Raw genomic sequence first — 26,172 nt, 5'->3', positions numbered from 1 at the left:
TTGCAATAAATGCACGCATGTCCACTTGCCATCCAAATTAGTCTGGTATCCATATTGTTATGGATTTTAGCTATCCAATAGCTACTTGCTAGTAAATTAGCTTGCACTTTTCTCCGGTAGACACGTAAGATTTCAGTACCTTCGTTTCAATTTGGAATATCGTATTCTGCAGCAGGGACTCATGAAAGCTTAGCTGTAAGCCTGTTTGTTGTCCTCGTACTGTGGTTTCCTCCCCAGTCCAAAGACGTGTTGTAGGCTGATTGGCATTTCCAAATTTTCTGTATTGTGTGTGTATGGTACTGTGAATGTGTGTGATTGTGTCCTGCAATGGGTTGGCACCTTGTACATGGTGTCCCCTGCTTTGTGCCCCGAGTTCCCTGGAATAGACTCCAGGCTCTCTGTGACCCTGTGTAGGATAAGCTGAATGGAAGATGGATGGATGGATATTCAACAGCCAAACCTGTCCCTTACCATTATTAGTAATGATTTTGTTTAACTGACTAGTGACAATGGGTAAACTAGATTTCGTTTATCACAACATGACTGGGATTTTATCGCTGGTCTTGATTTATGCTGTCCTTTTAGCAGTTTATTTAACAATAGCCAAACGTGTCAAAATGTACCATAACCTCAGTTTTGTTTATTACCGGATGGTGCACATACCACATGGGTTCTTTGCATAACGTGGCATTGTCCTCAAATAGTTTGCATTTCAGACGTGGTCTTTTCAAGCCGTTGAACCAGAGTTCATATGTAGTAAGTCAGTGTGTTTTCACAGAAGTGCTGAAAACATGTTTTAAATAGAAAAAAAATGACAGTTTAGTACCATGCTCCCAAGTTTGACTCAAACCCCATGATTTAACCATTTAAAAACCTAAATGGTTTGATTACAAGGCTAATTTAATCCATAAAGTTAAGAGTACAACCTTCTTCCCAATTTTTTTTTTAAATCAACAGCTTGACTGTGTTCACTCGTAGGTGGGCAGAATCCAGACTACGTGCTCCACGGCACGGGAGTGAAACATGGAGAGCCAAAAAAATCTCAGGCAGAGGACGGCTCCACCGTGGCACCGGAAGATGCTGCACGATTCCTCAGCTGTTACTGCTCAGGCCACTGCCCAGAGGACGCCACCAACAGCACCTGCGAGTGAGTCACCATCTTACTCCACTGGCCTTAAACTAAGCATACGCTCTCTCCTCTTCCTGTCTGTCATCAGTGCATAACACCTCAAAGCCATTAAACATGTTCGACCTGTGAGTTTTATATATATAATTAATGTGTGTGTGTGTGTATGTATATATGTGTGTATATATATATATGTGTGTATGTATATATGTGTGTATATATGTGTGTGTGTGTGTGTGTGTGTGTGTGTATATATATATATATATATATATATATATATATATATATATATATTATATAATGATATGTGTGTGTGTGTGAGATTAGGACCAACGGGCAGTGCTTTGCCATCATCGAGGAAGACGAGCATGGTGAAGCTGTTCTCACATCTGGATGTATGAAATATGAAGGTTCCCACTTCCAGTGCAAGGTAAACCCGTGCGCAGTGTGTTTTTTTTAATTTATTTATTATATATATATAATATATATATATATATATATATATATATATATATATATATATATATATATATATATATATATATATATATATATATATATATATATTTCAGATTTTATTCAATTACAAATATTAATAAATTAATTTTATTAATTATGATCTGCATCAAGGTCACACATTTCTGAACAATATACATGTCATCCTATAAAGATTAATTTTTTTTTTTTTAAACGACAATGCGTCCAATTTTAAATGTACTAAACCTTAACAATGAACTTTACAGTGTTTTTGGATATTGACGATTGTTTTGTGACAGGATTCTCCCAACGCTCAGACGAGGAGGACGATAGAGTGCTGTTCCACAAACTTCTGTAACAGAGACTTGCAGCCTACTCTCCCACCTCCTGTTATCCAAGGTGAACCTGAGCTCAAAGCTCAAATAAGACCGACACGACTCGAATCAATACTTTATTGCTACCTTGACCACAAGGCTTTTATGAATCGACTACGGTGCACTTGGAAAAACATTGAAACCCAGAGTAGTGATTGGTGACAGATTAACGAAAACACCACCACCACAGCGTTTTGCCAGAACAGCTTCACAGATTCTCCAAGTCTCTGAAACTACTGGAGAGACAATCACCATTCTTCCAAATGATATCAATCCCTAAATTAGTGTTCAGTTAGGTTGAGATCATATGCATGTGATTTTCCATACGTCTCATCCTTATCAAACCATTCAGTGAGCCCTATGTTTGGGGGTGGAGTCATCCTGGAAGAGCCCACTCCCTTCAGGATAGCAATGCTTCATCATAGGATAAAGGTGATCAGTCAGAAGAACTTTGCACTGATTTACAGTAATTCTTCCCTCTGAGATGACAAATGGACCCAGACCATGCTGTCAAAATGCTTCCTACAGAGCCACTGTTAATTTGTCATCTGTCTATAAATGCTAATATGATGCTGACTCTTAATATACTTAGTAAAATAAAAAATCCAATCTAGACATAAAATTAAATGACCATGGTTATGAATTTCTGACCCTAGAGATCTCTGTCTGAAGTGACCAGATTTAAGCCCACATATATAAATTTCCTCCTTCAAATCTGAATGGGTCCCCCCCCCTTTATTTCTCTCTCTCTCTCTCTTAATCTAGACCCCTTATTTGTGAATGCCCACTGGCTGGCCTTCTTGATCTCTGTGACCGTGTGCTGCTTCACACTCATCGCAATTACCATTGTGTGCTACTACAGGTAAGATAAAAATAAGGACACACTCATTCTCACATAATGGGGACAGATTCACCCACTGAAGAACACACTGCAACACTTGTTGATTATGTTCAATAAGTATGAATGTGAGATTGAGTGATAAATAACAATGTGTGTCATTACTGAACGACTCAGTAATCTACATGATAATGTTGAACTGATTTAAGTGGTTGTGTGTGTGTGTGTGTGTGTGTGTGTGTTCAGGTATAAGCTACAGACAGAGAGGAGACGCTACCAAAGAGACCTGGAGCAGGACGAGGCCTTCATTCCTGTTGGCGAGTCTCTGAAAGACCTGATCAGCCAGTCGAGCACCGGCTCAGGCTCAGGCCTCCCCCTGCTGGTACGTAGAAAATATCGACTAACTCGGTTCCCTTTATTTCGCTTCAGGCTGCTTTGTTACTCATGTTGTACATATGTTTTTCATTATTCAAACATTTACTCAGTCCGAAACAGGGGATCTAGACACGAAACTCATTACACCTAAATTCTGGTTTAATCGTTCAAACTCCATCTATAGTCTGCATTTATTGCCAATGACCATAATTACCTAACTTAAGAAATCCTAAGTGAAAATTTACTAAAATGAAATTTCACTGGGGAATGGAATAACCTTGGCCTCCAGTCTAATAAAGCTTATTGAGTGCACGTGTACCACCACACAGAATTAGGAAAATAAAATGTAGGAAATGAAAAATCTGCCGTTTATTTAGCTTATGAAAAGTACCATATTTAAAGGTGTGAGCTGTGATGGTCTGCTCAACTGTTCATGGTCCCCCCCCCCCTCCTGTCCAGGTGCAGCGCACTATTGCTAAACAGATCCAGATGGTGCGTCAGATTGGGAAGGGGCGCTATGGTGAGGTGTGGCTCGGCCGATGGAGAGGAGAGAAAGTGGCAGTAAAAGTGTTTTTCACTCGTGAGGAGACCAGCTGGTTCAGGGAGACGGAAATCTACCAGACTGTATTGATGAGACATGAGAACATTCTCGGTACGTCACACCACTGTGTGTTTTCCTCTGACCACTGTGTAGTTAACTATTATCTATCAGTATAAGGACAGGGCTACTTAATTAGTTCAGAGTGGGTCCAAGATTACAAAACCAATACCAGGTGAGGGGCCAAAGATAATAACTTTCATTTCATATGTGAGTTTGCTTTATAGAAATATAAGCCTGAAACCCTTTATATAACATGAGTTGTGATGTATGAGCGCACTGTATCAAGTGTCATGAGTGTGCAAGACACACCCAGCCATTTCCATATTCAAATAGCAGCCTGCACCAGCTTGTGTGTGTGTGTGTGTGTGTGTGTGTGTGTGTGTGTGTGTGTGTGTGTGTGTGTGTGTGTGTGTGTGTGTGTGTGTGTGTGTGTGTGTGTGTGTGTATAAAATAAATAAATAATAGAGCGACATCAGGCTCATAAGTTGTTAGCTAGTTATGTTACATCATTGATAGTGATTCATTTATTATCTGAGAAATCTTAACCACATTCTATGCAGATCTTTTTTTCAGTTTCCTATAAATTTCCTAGTAAAGCAGGAAATGTTAGCCAAACCTAATATCTAAGTTGATGGTGGGCAAGCAGGTCCTTGAAAGATCCTTGGGATCGAGCTCGCTTACCACACCGCACGCTGCTCCTCTGATTGAAAAATGAATAGCATACGATCGGATATCTGTAAGGTTAAAAGCTTGTAATGTATACAGAATCCATGTTTCATTTAAATAGCTCTTATCGGTCAAAGGATCAATTAAAATTTCTTCAAGGTCTAGATCTGGCACAACTGAATAGCTCTGAATTAGGACATCCTGTCGGTTTTCTCGACCAAAATATACATATCAAACTTCATTCGGCTCTACAGTAATGTCAAGGCTTGTCAGTGTATCACTTAATGTAATCTTTAAAAATGAACACGGCTTCACCAGCTTGACACACAGTAGGCCCATAAACGCCAGTTTTCCAGAGGTTGAAGGTGAATACATACTGGAAGGCTTACAAAATCCTCTAATCCCACACTCTGTGTATTTTAAAATGAGATCAATTAATGTGGTTTGAAGAAAGTACATGAACATACACACATTTCTAAAGGCCGGTTCACATCGGGACTTTTTAAACAAAATTTTAAATCTCAGTGGGTTAAAAGGTCCATTTTTTCGACGCGTTTGTGTTCACACTCGCACGTTAAACGCAGGCGATGCACTGAACAAAAGTGCAAATTCACTCCCTGACAGTAGGTGTCGCTTATAAACGAGCAGAAATAACCCGGTACACAAGCTGACACTGCACATCTTCCTGTTTCTGACAGCCGCTTGTCACTGAGAAGAAGGAAGCAAAACAGTGGCTGAAATCGAAATCACAGTCATACAGCTCTTACTATTTCTGCTATATGTTTATTTGATAGAAATAGTATGAGTAGCCTATATGCTTGTGTATGAGATTCAGAATTCAGCCGGTATTCACAGCCGTGCAAACAAAGAAGGTCTCTATATATGCACGCACACCTACTGTATATGCCAGGTGTAAAATAAATACAATAAACTATCAATCAGTCAGCAGATTATTGTTGCGCAGAGGTATGTAATATTTGCGGGAAAGAGACCAAAGAAACAGAAATGATCCTATTTGGTGTATATAAAACAACACTGAAAGAACGAAATAGATCGCTTGGTCACATAACTCGCACATATATACACGTTGGTAGCAGTCTGAGTTAGACTCTTTAACTCTGTGTCCTCTTTCAAAGATTCCTTGTTTGTGTGTGTAGCCAGAAGGATTCACGAGCACTGTGCATTTTATTTTGGGTATGTCATTTATTCACTCTCTTACCAAAATGGTGGATGCTAGTAAAGATGTTTTAATAGAACAACTCCTTTTTTGTAGCTGCTGTAGCGTTTATTAAAAACTTCTTGGTGTTCAGATATAAAAGACAGCAGCATCATATCGTGTCGGAGTTTTATTCTGTTACTCGCTTTCTCTCTCTCAGCAAAATGGTAAAGCTTAAAAAAATAAATAAACTTCTTGGCAAAACTTCAGTGGCTCCGGGTACATGCCCAAAAGTGCGAATCTCATTTGTTGGCCAGTTTTTTTAATGCGGCGCGTCAAAAAAAAACCCAAAACGAACCTCTCGATGTTTTTTTTAAAAAAAAAAAAAAAAAAAAAAAAAAAAGATTTGTTGCTTTGGTGGCCTGCATAAAACGCATGGGTGTGAACACTCTTATTGACAACCATTGATTTAGACATGGGGCTTTAAACGGACCGTCTAACATGCTGAAAAAAAAACGTCTGTGTGACCGGACCTTAATTGTATTATTTATTACCACAGTGTAGTGTACCATGATCAATATAACATTGTCTGAGTTTATTAATATATATAGCTATACCACTGTGGTGCTGCACTGACACTATGGACCTGCTTTCCTTTGTTTCCTCCAGGTTTTATTGCAGCTGACATTAAGGGCACCGGAACCTTCACGCAGCTCTTCCTCATCACCGACTACCATGAGAACGGCTCTCTGTACGACTACCTGAAGTTCACCACCCTGGACACTCAGGCTCTGCTGAAGCTGGCCTACTCTGCAGCATGTGGTCTGTGCCACCTCCATACTGAGATCTATGGCACGCAAGGCAAACCAGCCATCGCTCACCGAGACCTGAAGAGCAAGAACATCCTCATCAAGAAGAACGGCACTTGCTGCATCGCTGATCTGGGTCTGGCTGTTAAATACAACAGGTACACCTGCACAGCCTCTCTGAATGTGTGTGTGTGTGTGTGTGTGTGTGTGTGTGTGTGTATTTGTTGTTTCTGACACCTAGTTTTTCCATATGCCTGAATGCACGCTTAATGATTCTTACACCTTTACCCTGTTTCCCTCAGTGACACTAATGAGGTGGACGTCCCTCTGAGTACACGGATGGGGACACGGAGGTATATGGCCCCTGAGGTTTTGGATGAGACGATGAATAAGAATCAGTTCCAGGCTTACATCATGGCAGACATTTACAGTTATGGCCTGGTGGTTTGGGAGATGGCCCGCCGATGTGTGACAGGAGGTCTGTTGTGCTATATATCTGTTGTCTTTTACACTCTTGTCTCTAGAGAATTGAACATGCTACATGAGCATCTACAGCAGTGGTCTCCAACCCTGTTCCTAGAGATCTACCTTCCTGCAGGTTTCATCTCCAACAAAAATCGAACACACCTGTTTTAATTGATCAAGAACTTCTTAAGGAAATGATTAGATGGTCAGGTGGGCATGGTTATGGTTGGAGCTAAAGTCTTCAGGAAGGTAGATCTCCAGGAGCAAGATTGGTGACCTCTGTTCTAAAGCATAGGTTGTCTTAATGATTTGTATGTCTATATTCCTGAACATGTTATTGAATGGTCCCGGCTAAAGATCAGCCCCATTTAGATTCTGTTGTTTCTGCAGGCATTGTGGAAGAGTACCAGTTACCATACTGGGACGCAGTTCCTTCAGATCCATCTTACGAGGACATGAGGGAAGTCGTGTGTGTAAAGGGCATGCGGCCTACGGTCTCCAATCGCTGGAACAGCGACGAGGTAATGAGTTATATTTTTATTTTCATAAATTCATTAAAGTACCAATGAACATAAATATGGCTTTTAAATTGTCGATTTTATCGTTACAGTTATATACATTGGTGCTTGTGTACTTAAATTTTATTTGTTTATTTTTTTAAATCAGGAAACGTTGAGTATGAGCTCAGTTTGTGACATCTTAAGATCGGCTCCACAGCTTTAAACCAATCCTGAGCGATATACAAGTTCTAGTCAGATTTGGGGGGGATTGGACAACTTCTCTTTAGTCAGAGAAAATGTGTTAAGCTAACTAGTTAGCAAATTAGCTGAAAAAGGAGATATTTTGACCAGTTTGGGTACGGGTTAGATAAATCATTGAGAATATTGCATCAACTACCGGGGCTTGTTTACTACAAGTAGTTGAAGGCTAGCCAAGTTAGCTAATTGTTAGCAATATTAAGCTTTTTTTTTGTATTGTAGAAGGACATGTTTCTAAATTCCATCTTCATAAATCATGGGGAAAAATGTAGAAGAGTATTTATGGGCCATTTTATTAGGATTCAACATAGGATTTTCTTCATAGATTATAGTAGTTACTGAATAATTCAGAAACAATATACTTCCAGCAATACTTTAAGGCTTAATTTGGTAAAATGATCCTGCTTACAGTATGGTCTTTTTTTTCTCCTTTTTTTATTTATTTTTTTTTTACCCCCCCCTCCTCCCCCTCTTCCCCTCCCCAACCCCCCACCCCACAGTGTCTCAGAGCCATGCTGAAGCTGATGTCCGAGTGCTGGGCCCATAACCCAGCCTCTCGCCTCACTGCTCTGAGAATAAAGAAAACACTTGCCAAAATGGTGGAATCACAAGACATCAAAATATGAAGTACATCACTACACATTACACTGTGTGCTTCTGTGGCAGAGTGGAAATGTGAACTCCTTTGAACCAGGAATTGTTCCCAAACATAAATGTGAAGCGGAGTGCTACAGAGCAGAGCACTTCTCTTTCACTGAAATCCCTCAGTGTCCCTGTAGCACCCTCTGCTGGACTGGGAGTGCCATGTCACCACTTCAAAGAAGTCGACAGACCTAGTGTGGGTCTATTTGATCTTAAACACTAACTAAGTAGAGTGATCTAGCTGTTTCCCTACTTCAACCGTCCATCCTCTTTTACTTTAGACAGTCTATTAGCAGAGATCTGCCAAATAAATTGCTTTCTGTGAAAGCTCTGTGTGTCATGATGCAAATGGCAGCACGTACCAACGGAGTGGAAATCCGGAAATACGAGACCGTTTTGGAGAAGGCTGATTCATTCTCTATATAGTATCATTCTTCCATCCCTCAGCAGCCAGAGAGATGTATGCATCAAAGTGGAGGTATTCTTCCATGCGGACTCGAAATGACTGCTCTGAATACGGATTATGTGCAGCACACAATATTGGTACAAAGGAAAGCAAACTGTTATTTTAAATGATATTCTCTCATATTATTATCGATTAGTAAATATTATTCATCAATAATGTTATTGATATTTAAAAAAAAATTCTCACAAAGAATTTCTTACACATTCTCTATTTTAAAAAATCTGTCCAATTAATATTGATGTGTTGTCCAAAAATATTTGGATGATGTAATCGGTGCGGATGGAAGTATAGGGGCAGGGCCGTTTTGAGCTGTAACCAGTGTAAGCGGTCATCTGGGGCTGCCAGTGTAATCACAAATTTTCCACACCATGATACGGAAATCATTCTACACTTTATAAATGGCTGTCAGTCATCTACAGTGCCCTCCACTTATATTGGCAAATATGAGCAAAGAAGGCTGTGAAAAATGTGTCTTTATTGTTGAACCTTTTGCTGTTTTGTTAAAAGAAATTCACAAAAATACTCTGCTCTCATAGATATCAAACAATTGCAAACAAAACACAGGTTTATAAAAAACAAAATATCTTTGTTAAATATAGGTGTGCAACAATTATTGGCACCCTTTTAGTCAATACTCTGTGCTACCTCCCTTTGCCAAGATAACAGCTCTGAGTCTTCTCCTATAATGCCTGATGAGGTTGGAGAATTCATGGCAAGGGATCTGAGACCATTCCTTCATACAGAATCTCTCCAGATCCTTCAAATTTCGAGGTCCACGCTGGTGGAGACTCCGCTTCAGTTCACCCCACAGGTTTTCTATGGGTTTCAAGTCTGGACTGGGATGGCCATGGCAGGACCTTGATTTTGTGGTCAGTAAACCATTTTACCATGGCCTGTTTTAAGCTTGCGGGCAGAGGCAGTCAGGTTTTCATTTAATATCTGGTGATATTTGAGAGTCCATGATGCCATGTATCCTAATGAAATGTCCAGGTCCTCTGGCAGAAAAACAGCCCCAAAACATGAGAGCCACGATCATATTTAACCGTGGACATGAGGTACATTTCCATATAGCTACCTCTCTGTGAGCGCCAAAACCACCTCTGGTGTTTATTGCCAAAAAAGCTCTATTTTGGTTTCATCTGACCATAGAACCCGATCCCATTTGAAGTTCCAGTAGTATCTGGCAAACTGAAGACACTTGAATTTGTTTTAGGATGAGAGTAGAGGCTTTTTTTTTTTTTCTTTTTTTTTTAAAACCCTTCCAAACAACTTGTGGTGCTGTAGATGACTTCAGATTGTAGTTTTGGAGACTTTCTGACCCCAAGACACAACTTGTGCAATTCTCCAGCTGTGATCCTTGGAGATTTTTTGGCCACTTGAATCATCCTCTTCACAGTGCTCGGAGACAATATAGATACACGTCCAATTCCAGGTTGATTCATACCATTTCCAGTTGACTGGAACGTCTTAATTATTTCTCTGATGGTGGAAATGGGCATTTTCAATGCTTGTGCTATTTTTCTTATAGCCACTTCCCATTTTGTGAAGTTCAACAATCTTTTGCTGCACATCACAGCTATATTCCTTCATCTAACCCATCTTTATGAATGACTAAGGGAATTTAGCCTATGTGTTGCCTCATATTTATACCCCTGTGAAACAGGAAGTAATGGTTGAACAATTTCCTGTTCCTAGTCACCAGGTGTACTAAAAAATTTAAAATATCACTGGGAATATACTTCAAATATATTTTTATCATATGATTTCATTGGCGTGCCAATAAATGTTGTACTATATTTAACAGATATTTTTTGATAAATATGTTGTTTGCAATTGTTTATCCATGAGAGCAGAGTATTTTTTTGGAATTTTTTTTAAACACAAGATCAAAAGGTTAAACAAAAAAAGACAATTTTTCACAGCATTCTTTTGCTCATATCTATCAAGGGTGCCAATATCAGTGGAGAGCACTGTACTCTGTCTAACAAGCATGGTTTGGTTGACTATGATGCAGTGCCATGTAGCCTCACATCATCCACATTACATTTTACATTCTCATTTCATCATTTGGCTGCCACTTTTATCCACACTGACTTACAGGGTTAAGGGCCTTGCTCATGGACCCAACAGTGGCAGTGTTCATGATCTGAACTAAAGCACTAAACCATCACTGCTTTAAACATGCCAATAAATCACATTAACATATGCCAGATAGGATTCATATGAGTTTACTTTTAAGAGTTTTGGTTAATGTGACTGATTTACTTATAGAATCTCATAAATATCAGATGGGATTGAAGAATACAGCTGCATGTGTTATTTATTCAAATCATGTCATGTTGAATGAACTATTGTGGTAAAAAAAAAAAAAAAAAAAAAAACAGAAGAAAATACTCATTTTAAAAATGGCATACTCCATATTATTACAGAACAGCTTGACATTAAATTAATGTTCCGTTCTTACTGTACAGTTAAAACCATCAAAAAAATCCATCTTATTTACTTTTAAAAATGATTACCTTTATGAATGAAACCTGAGAATTGTTCCAGAAAACATAGAGTATACTGATTCCAGTAATTACATGAATTCTGCACACAAAATTAAATTCATTGTGCTAATTATCTGCATACCTATATTTAGCCTGGATAATTGAATTTATGTAACTATCGATTTTAAATGAGTTTAGTTATTCCCACCAAAACCATTTACTATGTCCGTGCCATCTGAGATAGGAACACAGTTTCTGGCAATTAATTTGTATTCCATGCTCAGACCTTCAAAATACACCACAGTGTCCATGTGTTAATATGCATCAGAGCTTGTTTTGTGTAATTAGTAAAGCTCAACACCTATGCACTCAAAATCGGTTCATCAGCACATGCCCGTTACCTTGTTCTTGATTAATAAATGTGTTGTAGCCAGTAGAAATTAATCTGTATCATTATTTGACTACAGAATTTTTATCCTTGTTTTGTATGTCCAATGTGCAAAAGAAGATTGTGTATAATTTTTTTTTTGTTATTCGTTTATTTGTTTTGTACAGCATCTGGGTTAAAGAAAGGGTGCCTTATGTTTACCAAGAAAAGCTGTTCTGTACATAGAATTTGTCCAATGTATCGATTTTAAAGTAAATAATATTTTAGTATGCAACCCTTTGTAATTCTTTTGACTGAATAAGGTTGTTTCTCCCCATACTTGAATTATCCAGGTCATGAGGTTAAGTAATTACTAATAAGGTAGGGGAAGCATGGTCTCTTATTTAGATCATGCTTAAGTCTAGACATAAGTGATGTTTCTTTAACCAAATATGTACCAGAAATATTATTGATGTTAGACCGAAGACGTGTGCCATGATCACCATGAACTATTGGCACGGCTTATTTGATTGGAGCTGTTAAAAGGTGCAGTTGTACTTTTCTGTTCAAAATTAGCTAGCCAAGAAGAAGAAGAAGCCTTTGTCATATATACAGTACTGTGCAGTAGTCTTGGGCACATGCATAGAAATGCTGTAGAGCAAAGATGCCTTCAGATATAATGAAATTAAATGGTTCTACATTTTAAAAAATACTATAGAGAGCAGTAAACTGTAATAAATGAAAAAGTCGATATTTGGTGTGAGGACCATTTGCTTTAAAAAATGTATTAGTAGTCACGGGTATAATTAGTGCAGTTCTTCTGGAGATTTTGACTGTCGCACTTGCTTCTTATTTTTGCAGCAAAACCCAGCAGCCTTCATTTTTGTGTTTTTTGTCTGAAAAGTGTCTCTTACGTAATATGCTGCTTTCTTTACTGACAAACATTTTTCTGTAACATTTCATTTTGTGCTGGAAAACTAATGTTTGGGAATTTAAAATGTTTATGTACTGACTCGATAATGTAGAAGTCATTAAAGAAAAAATCTATAACAAAGCTTGTACTAAACAAAATAGGGTGCACAGGAATGTACATTACAGCACAGTGAAATTCTTTTCTTCGTGTACCCCAGCATGTTAGGAAGTTGGAGTCGGAGCACAGGGTCAGCCATGATACGGTGCCCCTGGAGTAGAGAGGCTTAAGGGCCTTGCTCAAGGGCCCAACAGTGGCAGCTTGGTGGTGCTGAGGCTTAAACCACTGACCTTCTGATCAGTAACCCGGAGCCTTAACCATGTACTGTTTTAAAAATGCACATAGTGGTTGAAGATAAGCAGTATAAATAATGAACCAGAAGAAATTTATCAACCGATTGAAGCTTTTCTACAATTAATTAATGACAATGGCAGATAATATCATTTACATTTATTCATTTAGCAGAGACTTTTATTCAAAGCAACTTAAAAATGAGCAAATACAAGCAAAGCAATATATCAAGCAGAGAGCAATACAAGTATTGCTACCATACAATATTTTTTTTAATTGAGTTCTAGAGAAGTGTGCAGAGTAAAGGTGTAAGAGCCAGTGTGTATGTGCAGTGTTTTTTTTTGTTTTTGTTTTTTTCTCATTGGCGACAAGTTAAAATGTTTTTGGGCAAAACTGCTACACGTTGCTCTTTGCCTCTATTGCTTGATTCGATCTTGGCTATGTTTTACTGGAAAGTAATTACTCTATCAAAGAGTCACTTTTTGTGTTAACCTGTCTGTTATGACCTCATGGTATCCACTGGCCAGTTTAACAAAGTGTCATTGAAGCTTTGAAGCGTCACAGCAAGGTTGAACAGCAGGACCTGTCTGTGTTTTTGCTGTTATAAAAATGGCCACAAGAGGGCACTCGAATACAAACATGTACAACAAAATATAATGGAATGTGATCTTTGTCAGTTTCGCATAATTCGTGAAAGGATAGCTAGTTACTTCTACTAGGTCTCTGTCATGTCTTTACTCTGTGTCCATACTATGTCATGTTCATAACCTTCCTTTGTACCAGTGTTCCCTTCACAAGCTCCGGTGCGAGTCCCTCACCCATCACAAGCTTCATGGGACATGCTTGCCTCAGAAACCTTACCTCCCTGTCCCAGTCTGAGGGATGCCACAGGAATTATGCCGCGCTTCATTTGGGACAGAAATGACCTAGTCTAACGTCAGGTGTGAGGTACATAACACAATCCTGTTACTGACCTGAAAAGCACTGCCATGGTTTAGTAATACCTTGCTACATCTTGGACTTTTCTTGTGACGGACACTCGTGTTGAACACCTCAGGAGAGCAATATCCATATAAGTATGTTGAATGAAATAGAGTATGAAAAGGACTGTTATAAGATTTTTACTTACATTTAAAAAAAAAGCTGATTTGCATGGTGAGCAATATGGCAAAAAATGTAATACTAATGAGAAATAGAAATGTAACACTTTCAAAAAGAACTTGAACAGTTGGTATAAACAGAATATAATGCCTAATCCGATACTTATTAAAGTAAGCAACCATGGATTTATAAAAGCAACAACACTTGATTATACCCACAACGTTTCATGTCAATATAATGCGATATTGTTATAAAATCATGCCATCCAGCCCTAGTGGTCTTGTAAAATTTGATTACAAGGGCATTATAGCATTAAACTAGCATACGGTGTGTTTGTGTGTGTGTGCGACTGATCATCTTTTTATAGTCTTCTGCAGAACAAATTAGTTTTTCACCAGACTTGCAAAATTCACAATTTTGTGTAATTGCTGCATAAATGTTCTGTCACTACAAATACCTAGCTTGCATTATGCAAATCTATCATAAAATCATGAGGATTCTCACCACGGTTCTACATGTTAAGAGATTGATTTGTCGTCTCCCTGGGACCTTCAGGGTTCTTTTGCACAACTGATTGCTTCCAAGTAGAACCCTTTTTACGAAGGGAAGAACCCTTGGAGAGGGTTTTCCTAAAGAGTGTGTACCATTTTTAAACTAACATCAGCAGTATAGGACTGCTTATTTTTCCTGCCCTCCTGTTAGTTTTTGAGTGTAATGAAGCATCATCTTGTTTTCGCAGTATTTGACGTGACTATTCTAGACTGAACTGATAAAGTCTACAAGCTACGTAGTATTGTTTTTGGTCTTTTAGCCAGAGTGTCCGCTTAATGATTTTATTTTATTGATGATCTAACAATAGCCTATATGCTGTGTTAATAGCCAGCAGGAGAGGTCTTACTTTTTTCCAATGTGCCTTTTACTGCGCATGCTGATTGTCTCTCCCTTTTTCTTCATATTTTGTCCCTTCTTTCTCTTCCTCTCTCTTGTCCTCATCATGGTCTGCAGCTGGTCCAAGTTCACACTGTCAGAGGAGCTAGCCAGCTCTTCTGTATATCTGAATAAATTCTGGAAAGTTCTTATATGATCCTCCAGAGTTTGTTGCAGGGTTATAACATCTCTCTGCAGTTCCATTACAATACCACTAGGGGCAGCAGTGCAGTTGCATGGTTGCTGTTCCAGCATGCTTAGTCTGTTAGCGAGCTGCTCCACTTCCTTCCCAAGGCTCCAGAAGTCACTAACTGAGTAGTCCTCATCATCCTCCCTTTTGGAAATGTCTGCTAAAGACTCTAGAGGATCTTCAGCATTACTCCCCAGGTCTTTTGTGAGACTCCACTCTGTGAATGCTACAGGGTCATCATTGATCATTTGCGGTTTCTCTGTACTGATCTTCGTTAGAGACGTCAAGCTATTCTCATGACTATCAATCTTTTCCTGCATCAGACGCATTTTCTGTAGCAGTACAGGAATAGCAATCTCCTTCTGTTGGCTTTTGGACCGGCTTGAGAACTCCATGACCTCATCTCCTAAAAGCACCTCAAGAACTTCAGAGTGGCGGATGGCATCCTTGAGTAAAGAAGTGAATGATGCAGAGAGATGTCTGATTTCAGCTTCCTTAGCAACAAATTGGCCTTTAAGCCCAGTGATCTCCTTTTGGCTGTCCAAGAGGGAGGTTTTCAACTGGGTTAGGTTGTCATTAAGAGTATTTCTCTTGACTTGCTCAAATGCTAGTGATTCTCTCACACTCCACAAGCCTTGATTGAGATCTTCAACTTCTGGGGCCCACTGGCTAAGCCTCCTCTTTGCTTCGACATCCTCCAGGGCATACCGGTTTTCTTTGGCGACATTTGTGACATTAACCACCTCAGATTCCAACCTAACCAATGAATCACTGATTTCTTTACAATTGCAAATCTCACCTGCTGTGGCAAGCTCATTATTTTGGATATGCTGATAAATATTGTCCACATCCAGTTGAATCTCTCTTAAATCTCTCTCTTGGTTACTGAGATTAGAAGCTAGTTCATTAACGGTTTTCAGCGTAGCCAATCTAGCTGCCTCTACTTCAAACCCAATCTGTGCCAAATGGACCTCTGTGTTGTGGCTGACATACTCCAGTCTTTGACTCAAGTTCCTTAAGCCATGGTCCAGCTTCTGGACTATATTAATCAAATGTTTAGAGTTTTCAGTTAGGGGATTGAGCTCCATTGTGTTATTCAGCACTTTCATGTCCAGATTACTGATGGCCTCCCACACACTGGTCTCCAGTGGTGACTCGCTTTCACTGGCATCAGTTGAGAGAGTATGTTCTCCCTGTGTTGTCTCCTGCAGCCTTCCATGATTAAGTCGAATTTCCTCCATGGACTTATTCAGAGACTGCAAACTCACCTAAATGGCAAACAAATGAAGACTAAAATACAGTCTAATATTCTTTTACTATTTCTTGCAGCCTTGGTTTTTAATTTACTTTGATAGGTAGGGTGTTTAATACTGGGTAATGAAGTGTTACCTGTATTTCCTCATGACTCATGTTGATCTTGTGGTCAATTTTGTTCTTTAGATTGGTCATGTTATGAAGCAGATGTTCTTGTTTCAAGTGGATTGTTTGTTCTATCTCTTTTCGTTGTGAGTCCAACTCTGACCATATCTGCTGCATCTGTTCAAAGTTGTCCTCCAAGTCTTTCTCACGGTTTTCTTCATGGGCATGCCTAGTTTTGGACATGCTCTCTTGCTCATGCCTCAGATTCTTCAGATCTATGGACAAACCTTCCACCTCTCTAGACAAATTCTCCAAAGTACGATTAAAGCCATCCAGCACTGGCTGAAGTTGAGTCATTACTGCTGCAAATATTTGATGAAATGACGAGAGGCTGCTGGAGTCCATGAAAGGCAGAGAAGAAGAAGGAGGAATATCTCCACCACTGCCTAAAACAAAACATTGATGTTAATACTCTGAACCATTTCACCTACTCATACTAGGATACATAGCCTCAGCCAGAGCTTCAGCCACATCTGCCTTTAGTCTGAATATTTATTACCACAGGTACTAAATTATCACAAAGAAGTTACAGACATGCTGGCACTCTTGATTCTTATTCAAAAAAGGAATAAGCTTCAATAAAAGATTGTATTCTGTATTTTTCCCCCTCATCTTTAGAGAATGCAGTGTATTCCTGAACATTCCTCCTATATGCTTAGCTTGGTATATTCTCATAAAGCCAAATTTTACCCTGGGACAGGAAGCACAAGATTGTCCCTAAACAAACAGGATTATCCCTACCTGTATCCTCCAGAACACAGTCTCCAGTTAACCATCTACAGGTGAGGTTGTATGTATTATTAAAGTAGTTGTAGTAGATGATATATTTGGTGACCACTTGCGTTGGTTTAGGGATCTAAGATGCATTCATTCATCTTCAGTCAAGACATAATCCTAGTCATGGAGGTTCTGGAGACTATCCCGGGAAAATCTACAGTTCAGTGCAAAATTTTCCATCCCTCTATGTTTTTTTTGGATGAGAAATGGAAACTTCAATTCTAAAATGAAATGTGGGTGTATACTACAACAAGATCCTAACATAACGCTAAGCATCAGAAAAATCGTTAGACAGAACCAGAAGTCAGTTTTGTTGTCTTGACCATCTTGGATTCCAAACCTGATTTGAAGAAAGCAAAGAGGTTTATAACCAATTTGTATATCCTACTACCATCTGTCAATATTAATATTTACACTACCTCTACATATATCATGTGAGGACTTTGATGGCTGAGCAGTAAGGTTAAGTATAGCAATAAGTATAGTGATAACTCAAACCCATTTGGGGTCCACACATGATCTAGATATGTATTAACAGCTGAAATGTTTTAATAGATGACCTGGAAGTTTTATTTTTATAATTGTTGTATTGATTATTATTTTTTTTAACTAAACAAATTTCGGTCTGTCTCATAATTGGGTTCAATGGAAATACTGAGCCTCCCTACTCAGAAGAGAAGGTCACCCTCAATTTCCTGTCTGAAGACACTTGAAGGCCATCAGAGAGCCAGATATTTTTTGTGAACAACTTCTATATCTCAGAACCAGACATCATTGGAAAAAGTAAACAAGGACTGTAGTGTGATTGATTATAGGTAATGGGCCGAAAGTGAGATCATTCAGGCCCAGACCAAGTTCAGAATACTTGCCAGAGCCAGAGTCATCAGCCTGTGCAACCTCTGTTGGAGCTGTTTCTGTGTGGTCTTGACTGGACTGACTTTCTCCTGTCAGACTCACTGCGGATGACCGAGAAGTGGTACATGGGCTTAATGAAATATAATCAAAATAAAGCATAAATAATTCATTAAAAAATGCAGGGGTCTTGTATCTTATCTGCAAAGGGTCAATGTGGCTGCAGGTTTTCATCCAAGGAGAACCCACAAGAAATTTCACTTGTATAAACAGTGTTATTCTTAAACTATTAGGTGTTGCTTAGGTTTGGCTGGAATGAAAACATGCCAGAACCCTTAGACCTTTTCCAGTAAGATTTAAGACCTCTGACATAATCCATAGTGTCCCTACCCCCATCTTACACCAGTACCAACCAGTGCTAATCGATGTGGCCTTTTACATCAAATGTGTGCAACGAAATGCATATTTTATAGCCTGGGTTCTATTTCTGTTGCTTGCTACACAGGGTACATAAATAATTTCTAACTGCAAAATACACTTTTCATGCCATATTCTGCAGTCTTTACCCATACCTGGCTATATTTTTGTGTGTAGTTTTATTGACATTATCAAAAGGTTTACGGTGTTTGTGGATGTGTGAGAATGTGTTTACCTGTCTCCTGACAATTGTTGCCTTCATGGCCTGGGCAGCACTTCCAGTGCAGTGCAGTAATAGTTTTCTGCTTCTGTCTGTATATAGGCTGTGAGGAGAGCTGATGCCTAAGCATCAGCATACAGTTAAAGCTACATGTATGCTTTGTGGAGGCTAAAGGCATTCAAACTCAAGTTTTCACTTAAATTTCCTGTGTAATATCAACTAGGGTATCTGCCTTATTTCCATAAGAGGCAGCATTTTTTCCATTTTTATTTACTTAACCGGTTTTTTATTGGGTTAGAAATGTATATACACTTTGTTAGGATCTGGTGGCATTGCCTTTTAATTGCTTGAACTTAGCCTTTGCCATAGCCGTTCCCACAGTACAATAGTTATTACCCATTCTTCCTGATAAAACTAGTGTAACTCGGTCAGATTGGTGAGCCTATTTGTGTGTGCATGTTTTTTCTTCTATTATAAAGTTCAGTTCACAAATTTTCTATGAGATTCAGGTTATGGCTTTGTGATAGCTGCTCCAATACTTTCATGTTGTTGTCTTTAAGCCAGTGTGTTACATCTTTGGAGATATGCTTAGGATCATTGTCCTGCTGCAAGACCAAGTTGCAACCAGGTTTGAATTTTCTGGCTGATGTCTTGAAGTGTTGCTTTAGTATTTATAAATAATTCTTCTTCTTGAGGATGCCATCTATTTTCTGAAGAGCACCAGTCCCCCACAGTATGATGCTGCCTTCCCTAGGCTGAATGTTATGGCCAAACAGTTCAATTTTTGTCCTCCATAAGGTAGGTCTTCATCTTCGTCTTGGAGTAGGGGCTTCTTCCTTGCGTTTAAGTATTTCAAGCCATGATGATGTAGGACTCTCTTAAAAGTAAATATACATACTTTGATAGCTGATGCCACCAACTCCTTAACGTTTGACCTACTGGAATTCTGATATTGTGAAGCAAAGCTAAAAAAAAAAAAATAAAAAATCTGTCTGTAATCAGTTGTTTTAAAATGACCTCTAATTCAAACATAATAGACGCCCTGACTGACATACCAACCCAAATTTATGGTAAGAGAAAAACTGAGATTGAATATCTTTAGCATGTACACACAAATGAATCCTAATGCATAAACATGAGATGATAATTATACATGAGCGTTTACAAGGCTGAATTAAGTAACTCACTTTAATGTTTGGCAGTCAGGGTCACCATTAATGCAGGGGTTCACTGTCTTCATTGTATGCTCCTCAGCACCACTGAGCTCAGCCACACTTACCAAACGCTGATGAACAAATGCACACCAGTTTCTGGATGGAAAGACCACCATAAAAGAAACAAAAAGGAGGAAATGTGGGTTAAATGATGAAAAGATTAAAGCATACACAGAAAAGAATGATGAGAGAGAAGATAAGTTATGAGAGCGAGAGAATGAATAAATGCTGTAGAGAGGCTTGGTTTCTTTTCCTATAGGCTCTTTTAAGTTCTAAGCCAGGTAGTGTCACTCTTTTAAAAACCAAAAATAAGGGTTCTTTGTTCTATACCAACATGCATATTACTGATAAGAGAGCTACTTATCTAGTAGATTGTTCTAACATTGAAGTAATGTTGAATTTGATCTGCCAACATTTATAATAAATATTAATGCCTATAATGATGTTTAATGTGCTATTAATATTTAATATTAATTCTCTATCACTTCCTTTTTTTTTTAAGTATAGCACCAACTGGCACTTTAGAGCTGTGTGCTTTGGTATAATGAATTGCTCATTCCACATGCAAGGTTTAAAATGGATCGGCTTATCTATCATTATCATATTATCAGGTGACTTGATTGTCCTGCTCTTTGTGTGCTATATATTTTTATCTAACACCATTTGCTCATGCCTCATATCTCTCATCTCATCTCTCTTTAATCTTTACTCCTTCTTTCATCTCTCTTAGCCTTTATCAATTAATCTCTTTTTAACTACCTATTTATTTTCCTCAGAGCCTCCTTTGTGAGTCATGTCTGCACACACAAACCGGTTCAAGCTGGTCCAGACTCAAATACACTGTTTTTTCCTTCTACCTGCTGATGATTGAGTTACACCTAGTGTCCCCAGTGCAGAGCATCTCCTCTGATCATATTTTCTGTTGACTGGGTGAATGTGCTCTAACTGATGGCAGCACATCAACTTGAGGTCATGTTATGCCTGTGAAACAGCCATATTTACCATCGCAATTTTGACAGCATTAAATATTTTTGATATTTGACAGTATTTGGACACATTTGTCTTGCAATTTAAACTTTAAATTAATTTAATTTAATATACTTCCAGTGAATAGAACCACTTCAAATTTATTTACATAATATCTGTTGACTTTTATAAATACAAAGACAATGCCTCAGTTGAACTAAATCAAATTGAATTGAACATAAATGAAGATATGTTTAACAAATGTAATTGAAAGGGGAAAAATGTATTCAGACACTATTAATTTTACATATTGATAGGGTCTGAATACTTTTTTCCCCTATCGATATATAAAATGAATAGTGTCTGAATACCTTATACACTCACGGAACACTTTATTACAAACACATGTACACTTACTCATTCATGCACTTATCTAATCAGCCAATCATGTGGCAGCAGTGCAATACATAAATTAATGCAGATACGGGCCAGAAGCTTCGGGTAATGTTCACATCAACCATCAAAATAAGGGGTGAAAATGTGATCTCAGTTATTTTGAGGCATGACTGTTGGTGCCAGACAGGCTGGTTTGAGTATTTCATTAACTGCTGATCTCCTGGGAATCTGTAGAGTTTATTCAGAATGGTGCAATAAAGAAAAAAAATCCAGTGAGCAGCAGTTCTATGGATGGAAATGCCTTATAATAAGAGAGAGCAATGGAAAATGGCCGGAGTGGTTTGAGCTGATGGAGAGGCTACAGTAAGTCAGGTAACCACTCTGTACAATTGTAGTGGACAGAAAAGCATCTCACAATGCACAACATGTCGAACCTGGAGGCAGATGGGCTACAACAAGAGATGACCATGTCAGGTTTTACTCCAGTCAGCCAAGCACAGAGAGTTGAGGCTGCAGTGAGCACGGACTCATTAAAACTGGACTGGAAAAACATAGCCTGGTCTGATTAATCTCAATTTCTGATGAGGCACAGAGATTGTAGGGTCAGAATTTGGCACCAACAGCATGAAATCAGGGACCCAGGCTTACTCGTGTAAACAGTCCAGGCTGGTGGAGGTGCTGTAATGGTGTGGGGAATGTTTTGTTGGCACACTTTGGACCCATTAATACCAATCAATCATCACTTGAATACCACAGAATATTTGAGTATTGTTGCTGACCGTGTGCATCCCTTCATGGCCGCAATTTACCCATCTTCTTACAGCTACCTCCAGCATGATAATGCACCATGTCAAAAAGCAAAAATTGTCTCAAACTGGTTTCATGAACATGACAATGAGTTCAGTGTTCTTCAGTGGCCTTCCCAGTCACCGGATCTGAATCCAGAACATCTTTGGGATGTGGTAGAACGGGAGATTAGCAGCATGAAAGTGCACACAAAAATCTCCAGGAATTGTGATCATATCAGTCATACCAACCTGGACCAGAATATCAAAGGAATGTTTCTACCATCTTGTGGAAAACATGCCTTGAAGAATTGAGGCTGTTTTGAGACCAAAAAGAGACTCTACCCAGTATTAGTAAGTGTTCCTGATAAGGTGTTCAATATTAGACATAAATGCTGCATGATTAATGTTCTTGTGCAAATTGCACCTTGTGTCATAATAAAAGATGACAGATGTTGGGAGCTGTTGGGATGTTGGTTGGGACCAAGTAGGAAGTATGGTGAAGGTGCTTCCTAAATTTCTCAGGGAAAACATTATTTAACAATCAAATGAAAAATCTACAGAGCTATAGCAAAGACCTTAAACATCCCTGTCAATACAATTGGTTCAGTATTATGCAGGTGGAAAGTTCACTGATCGTCCCAGGACAGGTGCACCATGCAAGATTTCTCACACACGCAGATTTCATGCTCTTGGACTAATGGAAGATAAGAGAGAAGTCAGCAGTTACTTGAAAAGAGTTGCAGGATCAACAATTACACAGAAAACAATTAGGAATGAATTGCACTGCAATCATCTCCTTTCCTATACTCCATGCAAACTCCTCTGCTAAAAAAGGAGCACAGAGGTGTACAGTGGGGGAAATAAGTATTGAACATGTCAACATTTTTTTCAGTAAATATATTTTCAATGAGGTTATTCACATGAAATTTTCACCAGACATCAGTAGTGATTCAAGAAATCTGGAAATACTGAGAATTCACAACATTAAAGTCCATAAATGAAGTTATGTGTAATAAAGTGGAATGACACGTTAAGAAAAAGCAGTTCTCCAAGGTAAGTCAAGGAACCAGCTGAAATCCGTAAGTAATTATACCTCCTGTCTGTGCAAATTAAGATCAGTGGGGTTAGTAAATTGATGGTCTATAAAACAGCTTTTCATTACCAAGGTGTCACACAAGAAACATTTCATGATGAGTAAAAGCAAAGAGCTCTCCCAAGACCTTCACAACCTTATTGTTGCAAAACATATTGATTTTAATCTGATACAGACATTTTTCAAAGCTTTTGAATCCTCCAGTAAGCACCATTGGGGCCTATTATCCGCAAGTGGAAGCAACATCACGCCGTCATCAACTGGCCATGCGAGGAGCTCCTGTGCAAGATTTCTGACCAGGGAATCAAAAGAATAGTCCAAGAGCCAAGGACCACTCGGAAAGAGCTTCAGAAACACTTTGAGGCAGCAGGTATCATCGTCACAGAGAAAACAATAGGCAATGCACTCCACTGCTCACGCTCACCCTGCAAGACTCCATTACTAAAGAAAAGGCATGTTGAAGCTCATGTAAAGTTTGCTACAACTCATCTGGACAAGCCTATGAAATACTGGGAGAGTGTAGTCTGGTCAGACGAGAGCTAAATGTAACTTTTTGGCTGTCGTACTACACACCATGTTTGGAGAAGAAATGGCACTGCTCATCACGATTAAAACTCTATACCAACAGTGAAGTTTGGAGGTGGAAGCATCATGGTGTGGGGCTGATTTTCATCGCATAGTACTGGCAGACTTCATATAATTGAAAGCATGTAGACCAGTGTTCACCAACCCTGTTCCTTGAGATCTATCTTCCTGCAGGCTTCATCTCCAACCAAAATTTACCACACCTGTTTTAGTTGATCAAGAACTTCTTAAAGCAATGATTAGATGGTCAGGTGGGCACGATTATGGTTGGAGCTAAAGTCTTCGGGAAGGTAGATCTCCAGGAACAGGGTTGGTGACCACAAATCAGAGGTCTTTTGGAACAATATACTCTGGTCAGATGAAACAAAAATACAACTTTTTGGCAATATTTAATTTCTTCATGAATACATACTTTTTGTTCATATTTATAAGTACAAAGTGAAAAGACTTGTTTTATAGATTATTGTGTGCACATTTGAGGTGGATATATGCATTGGAAGTTTAAGGAATATTAAGCAACATAATCAAAAATGCCTGAACACTTACTGCCCCTCACAGTAGAGTAGACAATTTGGGAGAATGTAAGAAGCAAGTGGCTAAAAGAGAAAGTAACCCATATGCCCGTAAAACACAATTACAATAGATCATTTGACTTTAAGGTCCAATATTGTACCTTTTGAGATTTATATTGATTGATTGATTGGGAAACAAAACTGTACCTCTGCAATAGCTTTTTTTTTTTCTTCCTGACAGTCTATCTATACAATCTATAACTCCTATTTTAAACCTGAACTTTTATCTTTAAACAATAAAATAAGGTGATTAATGCACCAGGACAGATTTTTTGTACGTTATTTAAATATATGAAGTAGTTGATGGTAGGAAAATGTCCAAGCTAACAAACTTAGGCATTCTAACTAGCCATGTTGTCTGTAGTTTTGTGGGTAATAAACTGCATCATTTTTACTTAGAGAACTGAGAAGCAACAATAGTCTGGTATGGTATTTAACTTTTTCCAGGTCTCAGTGTTACTGTTGTTGGTTTTTTTTTTTTAATTATTATTGTTGATGTAATAAGTTACTTACCCTCTGCGTGCAGGTTGGTGTGAACTCTCTCTCAAGAAGGGCAAAGGGTTCTGAGATGTCTCCAGCTGAGTATCCAGTTGTCCAGATCTGCTGAGATGCTCATATCCAAGAGATACTGGAATGTGAGCTGTGCTAAAACTGCTCTCCAGCCCTGCCTTTTCATTTTCCTCTACATCTGGATCCCTGGCTCTCAGATCACTTAAGCAGGATGAGCATAGCAGCATGGCCAGTAGCAACATGAGCACTGTGAGGTCCATCCTCCTGCCTCTTACATAAAAACACACAGGCAGCATCGGGTAAAAGGCACTGGAAATCTTTCTCCAGTTTGTGGTTTGCTTCTGAGAACAGCCTTGAACAGCTTTCCCTCTGCCTTTCTATCTGTGTGCTTTTCTCTGTCAGAGTTCAAGCATTTTCATAAAACTTTCTCAGTCCCCACCCTCTCTGCTCCCACTTCCTGTCTCTTGTTCTCTCACCCCCTCCTCTCCCTTGACAGTATCACACCCTCAGACAATTGAAGGAAAGAGGCTGCCTGCTTCAGAGGGTTAAAGGTGCTGGAGCAATAAGCTAGTTGTCAAATATATACTGGGCTTGGGCTCGTACGGCCACACACACGCATGTGCCCTTCATATGCTTTCTAACCTGTAGGAAAACAGTTGAGTTTAAATTTTGAGTGTATTTTGCTGTCTGTTATGTTATTTTTCAGAATAGATTTTCATTTTATCAGGTGTTTTTTAACATCACACAGAGCTAAAGAGCTAAAAATGAACCATGACCAATGCCTGGTTTCACGGCTGTGTCCTCAATTATAAATGAGCATGCTCACACACTGGAGGCCTTGTTCTCAGTACTGACCCTAGACTCTTTTAGCAGACATCAGCTGCTGCTCTTTCTCAAGCTGAAGAGACAACATACCAGTGAAGCAGCTGTGCAGGGCCTGCCCTGTTTGGAATAATGACAATCTCTGGTAGAAAGGTCCAATTGTGTGGATAAGTTGAAGAAAGGCAGGCTTCAGTGTAGATCTGCAGTGTGGTGCTCCTCAGAGCCACGGGTTCAATGTCCGTCTGAGTGATTCAATCATGTGCGGCTCAGCTGTGACAACAAACGCGTGCTGCTGGCCTTAGACCCTGTCAAAACTTCACTGTTTCCTGCACGCTGATCAAGAGCTTCCTGTCTGCTGAGCAGAGCCTTAGTGACCTAACATTTCAGAACCACTGTGGCATCCCATTTTAGCCTATATTTGTGTTATGTCCCTGGAATGGAAAACTTGATTAC

At 39.0% G+C, this 26,172-nt stretch overlaps 2 protein-coding genes across 5 annotated transcripts in view; one reads left to right on the top strand and one right to left on the bottom strand.

The window, feature by feature from the left end:
- Positions 1 to 11,904, top strand: part of bmpr1ab (bone morphogenetic protein receptor, type IAb) — a 38,696-nt gene extending 26,792 nt beyond the window's left edge. For all 4 annotated transcript variants that reach the window (XM_017484387.3, XM_047159636.2, XM_047159635.2 and 1 more), the window contains exons 4-13: positions 979 to 1,147; positions 1,454 to 1,556; positions 1,903 to 2,002; positions 2,743 to 2,839; positions 3,062 to 3,197; positions 3,650 to 3,842; positions 6,283 to 6,580; positions 6,725 to 6,900; positions 7,278 to 7,408; positions 8,146 to 11,904. In XM_017484387.3, coding sequence (XP_017339876.1) covers positions 979 to 1,147; positions 1,454 to 1,556; positions 1,903 to 2,002; positions 2,743 to 2,839; positions 3,062 to 3,197; positions 3,650 to 3,842; positions 6,283 to 6,580; positions 6,725 to 6,900; positions 7,278 to 7,408; positions 8,146 to 8,271 — 1,529 coding nt within the window. In that variant the 3' untranslated portion in view covers positions 8,272 to 11,904. The remainder of the gene's footprint in view (positions 1 to 978; positions 1,148 to 1,453; positions 1,557 to 1,902; positions 2,003 to 2,742; positions 2,840 to 3,061; positions 3,198 to 3,649; positions 3,843 to 6,282; positions 6,581 to 6,724; positions 6,901 to 7,277; positions 7,409 to 8,145) is intronic.
- A 1,297-nt stretch (positions 11,905 to 13,201) lies between these two features.
- On the bottom strand, positions 13,202 to 25,344 carry mmrn2b (multimerin 2b). The gene is made up of 6 exons (XM_053685285.1): positions 24,901 to 25,344; positions 19,961 to 20,083; positions 18,789 to 18,895; positions 18,150 to 18,240; positions 16,478 to 16,889; positions 13,202 to 16,356 (listed from the first exon to the last, which is right to left on the bottom strand). The coding sequence occupies exons 1-6, from the start codon at positions 25,191 to 25,193 to the stop codon at positions 14,866 to 14,868; spliced, it is 2,517 nt and encodes an 838-aa protein (XP_053541260.1). The 5' UTR covers positions 25,194 to 25,344; the 3' UTR covers positions 13,202 to 14,865.
- Positions 25,345 to 26,172: the final 828 nt, after the last annotated feature.

The sequence above is a fragment of the Ictalurus punctatus genome, chromosome 13 (assembly GCF_001660625.3).
Source record: "Ictalurus punctatus breed USDA103 chromosome 13, Coco_2.0, whole genome shotgun sequence".
Taxonomy (NCBI): domain Eukaryota; kingdom Metazoa; phylum Chordata; class Actinopteri; order Siluriformes; family Ictaluridae; genus Ictalurus; species Ictalurus punctatus.
The sequence above is the reverse complement of the archived record's forward strand: the minus strand, read 5'-3'. Positions and strand labels throughout refer to the sequence as shown.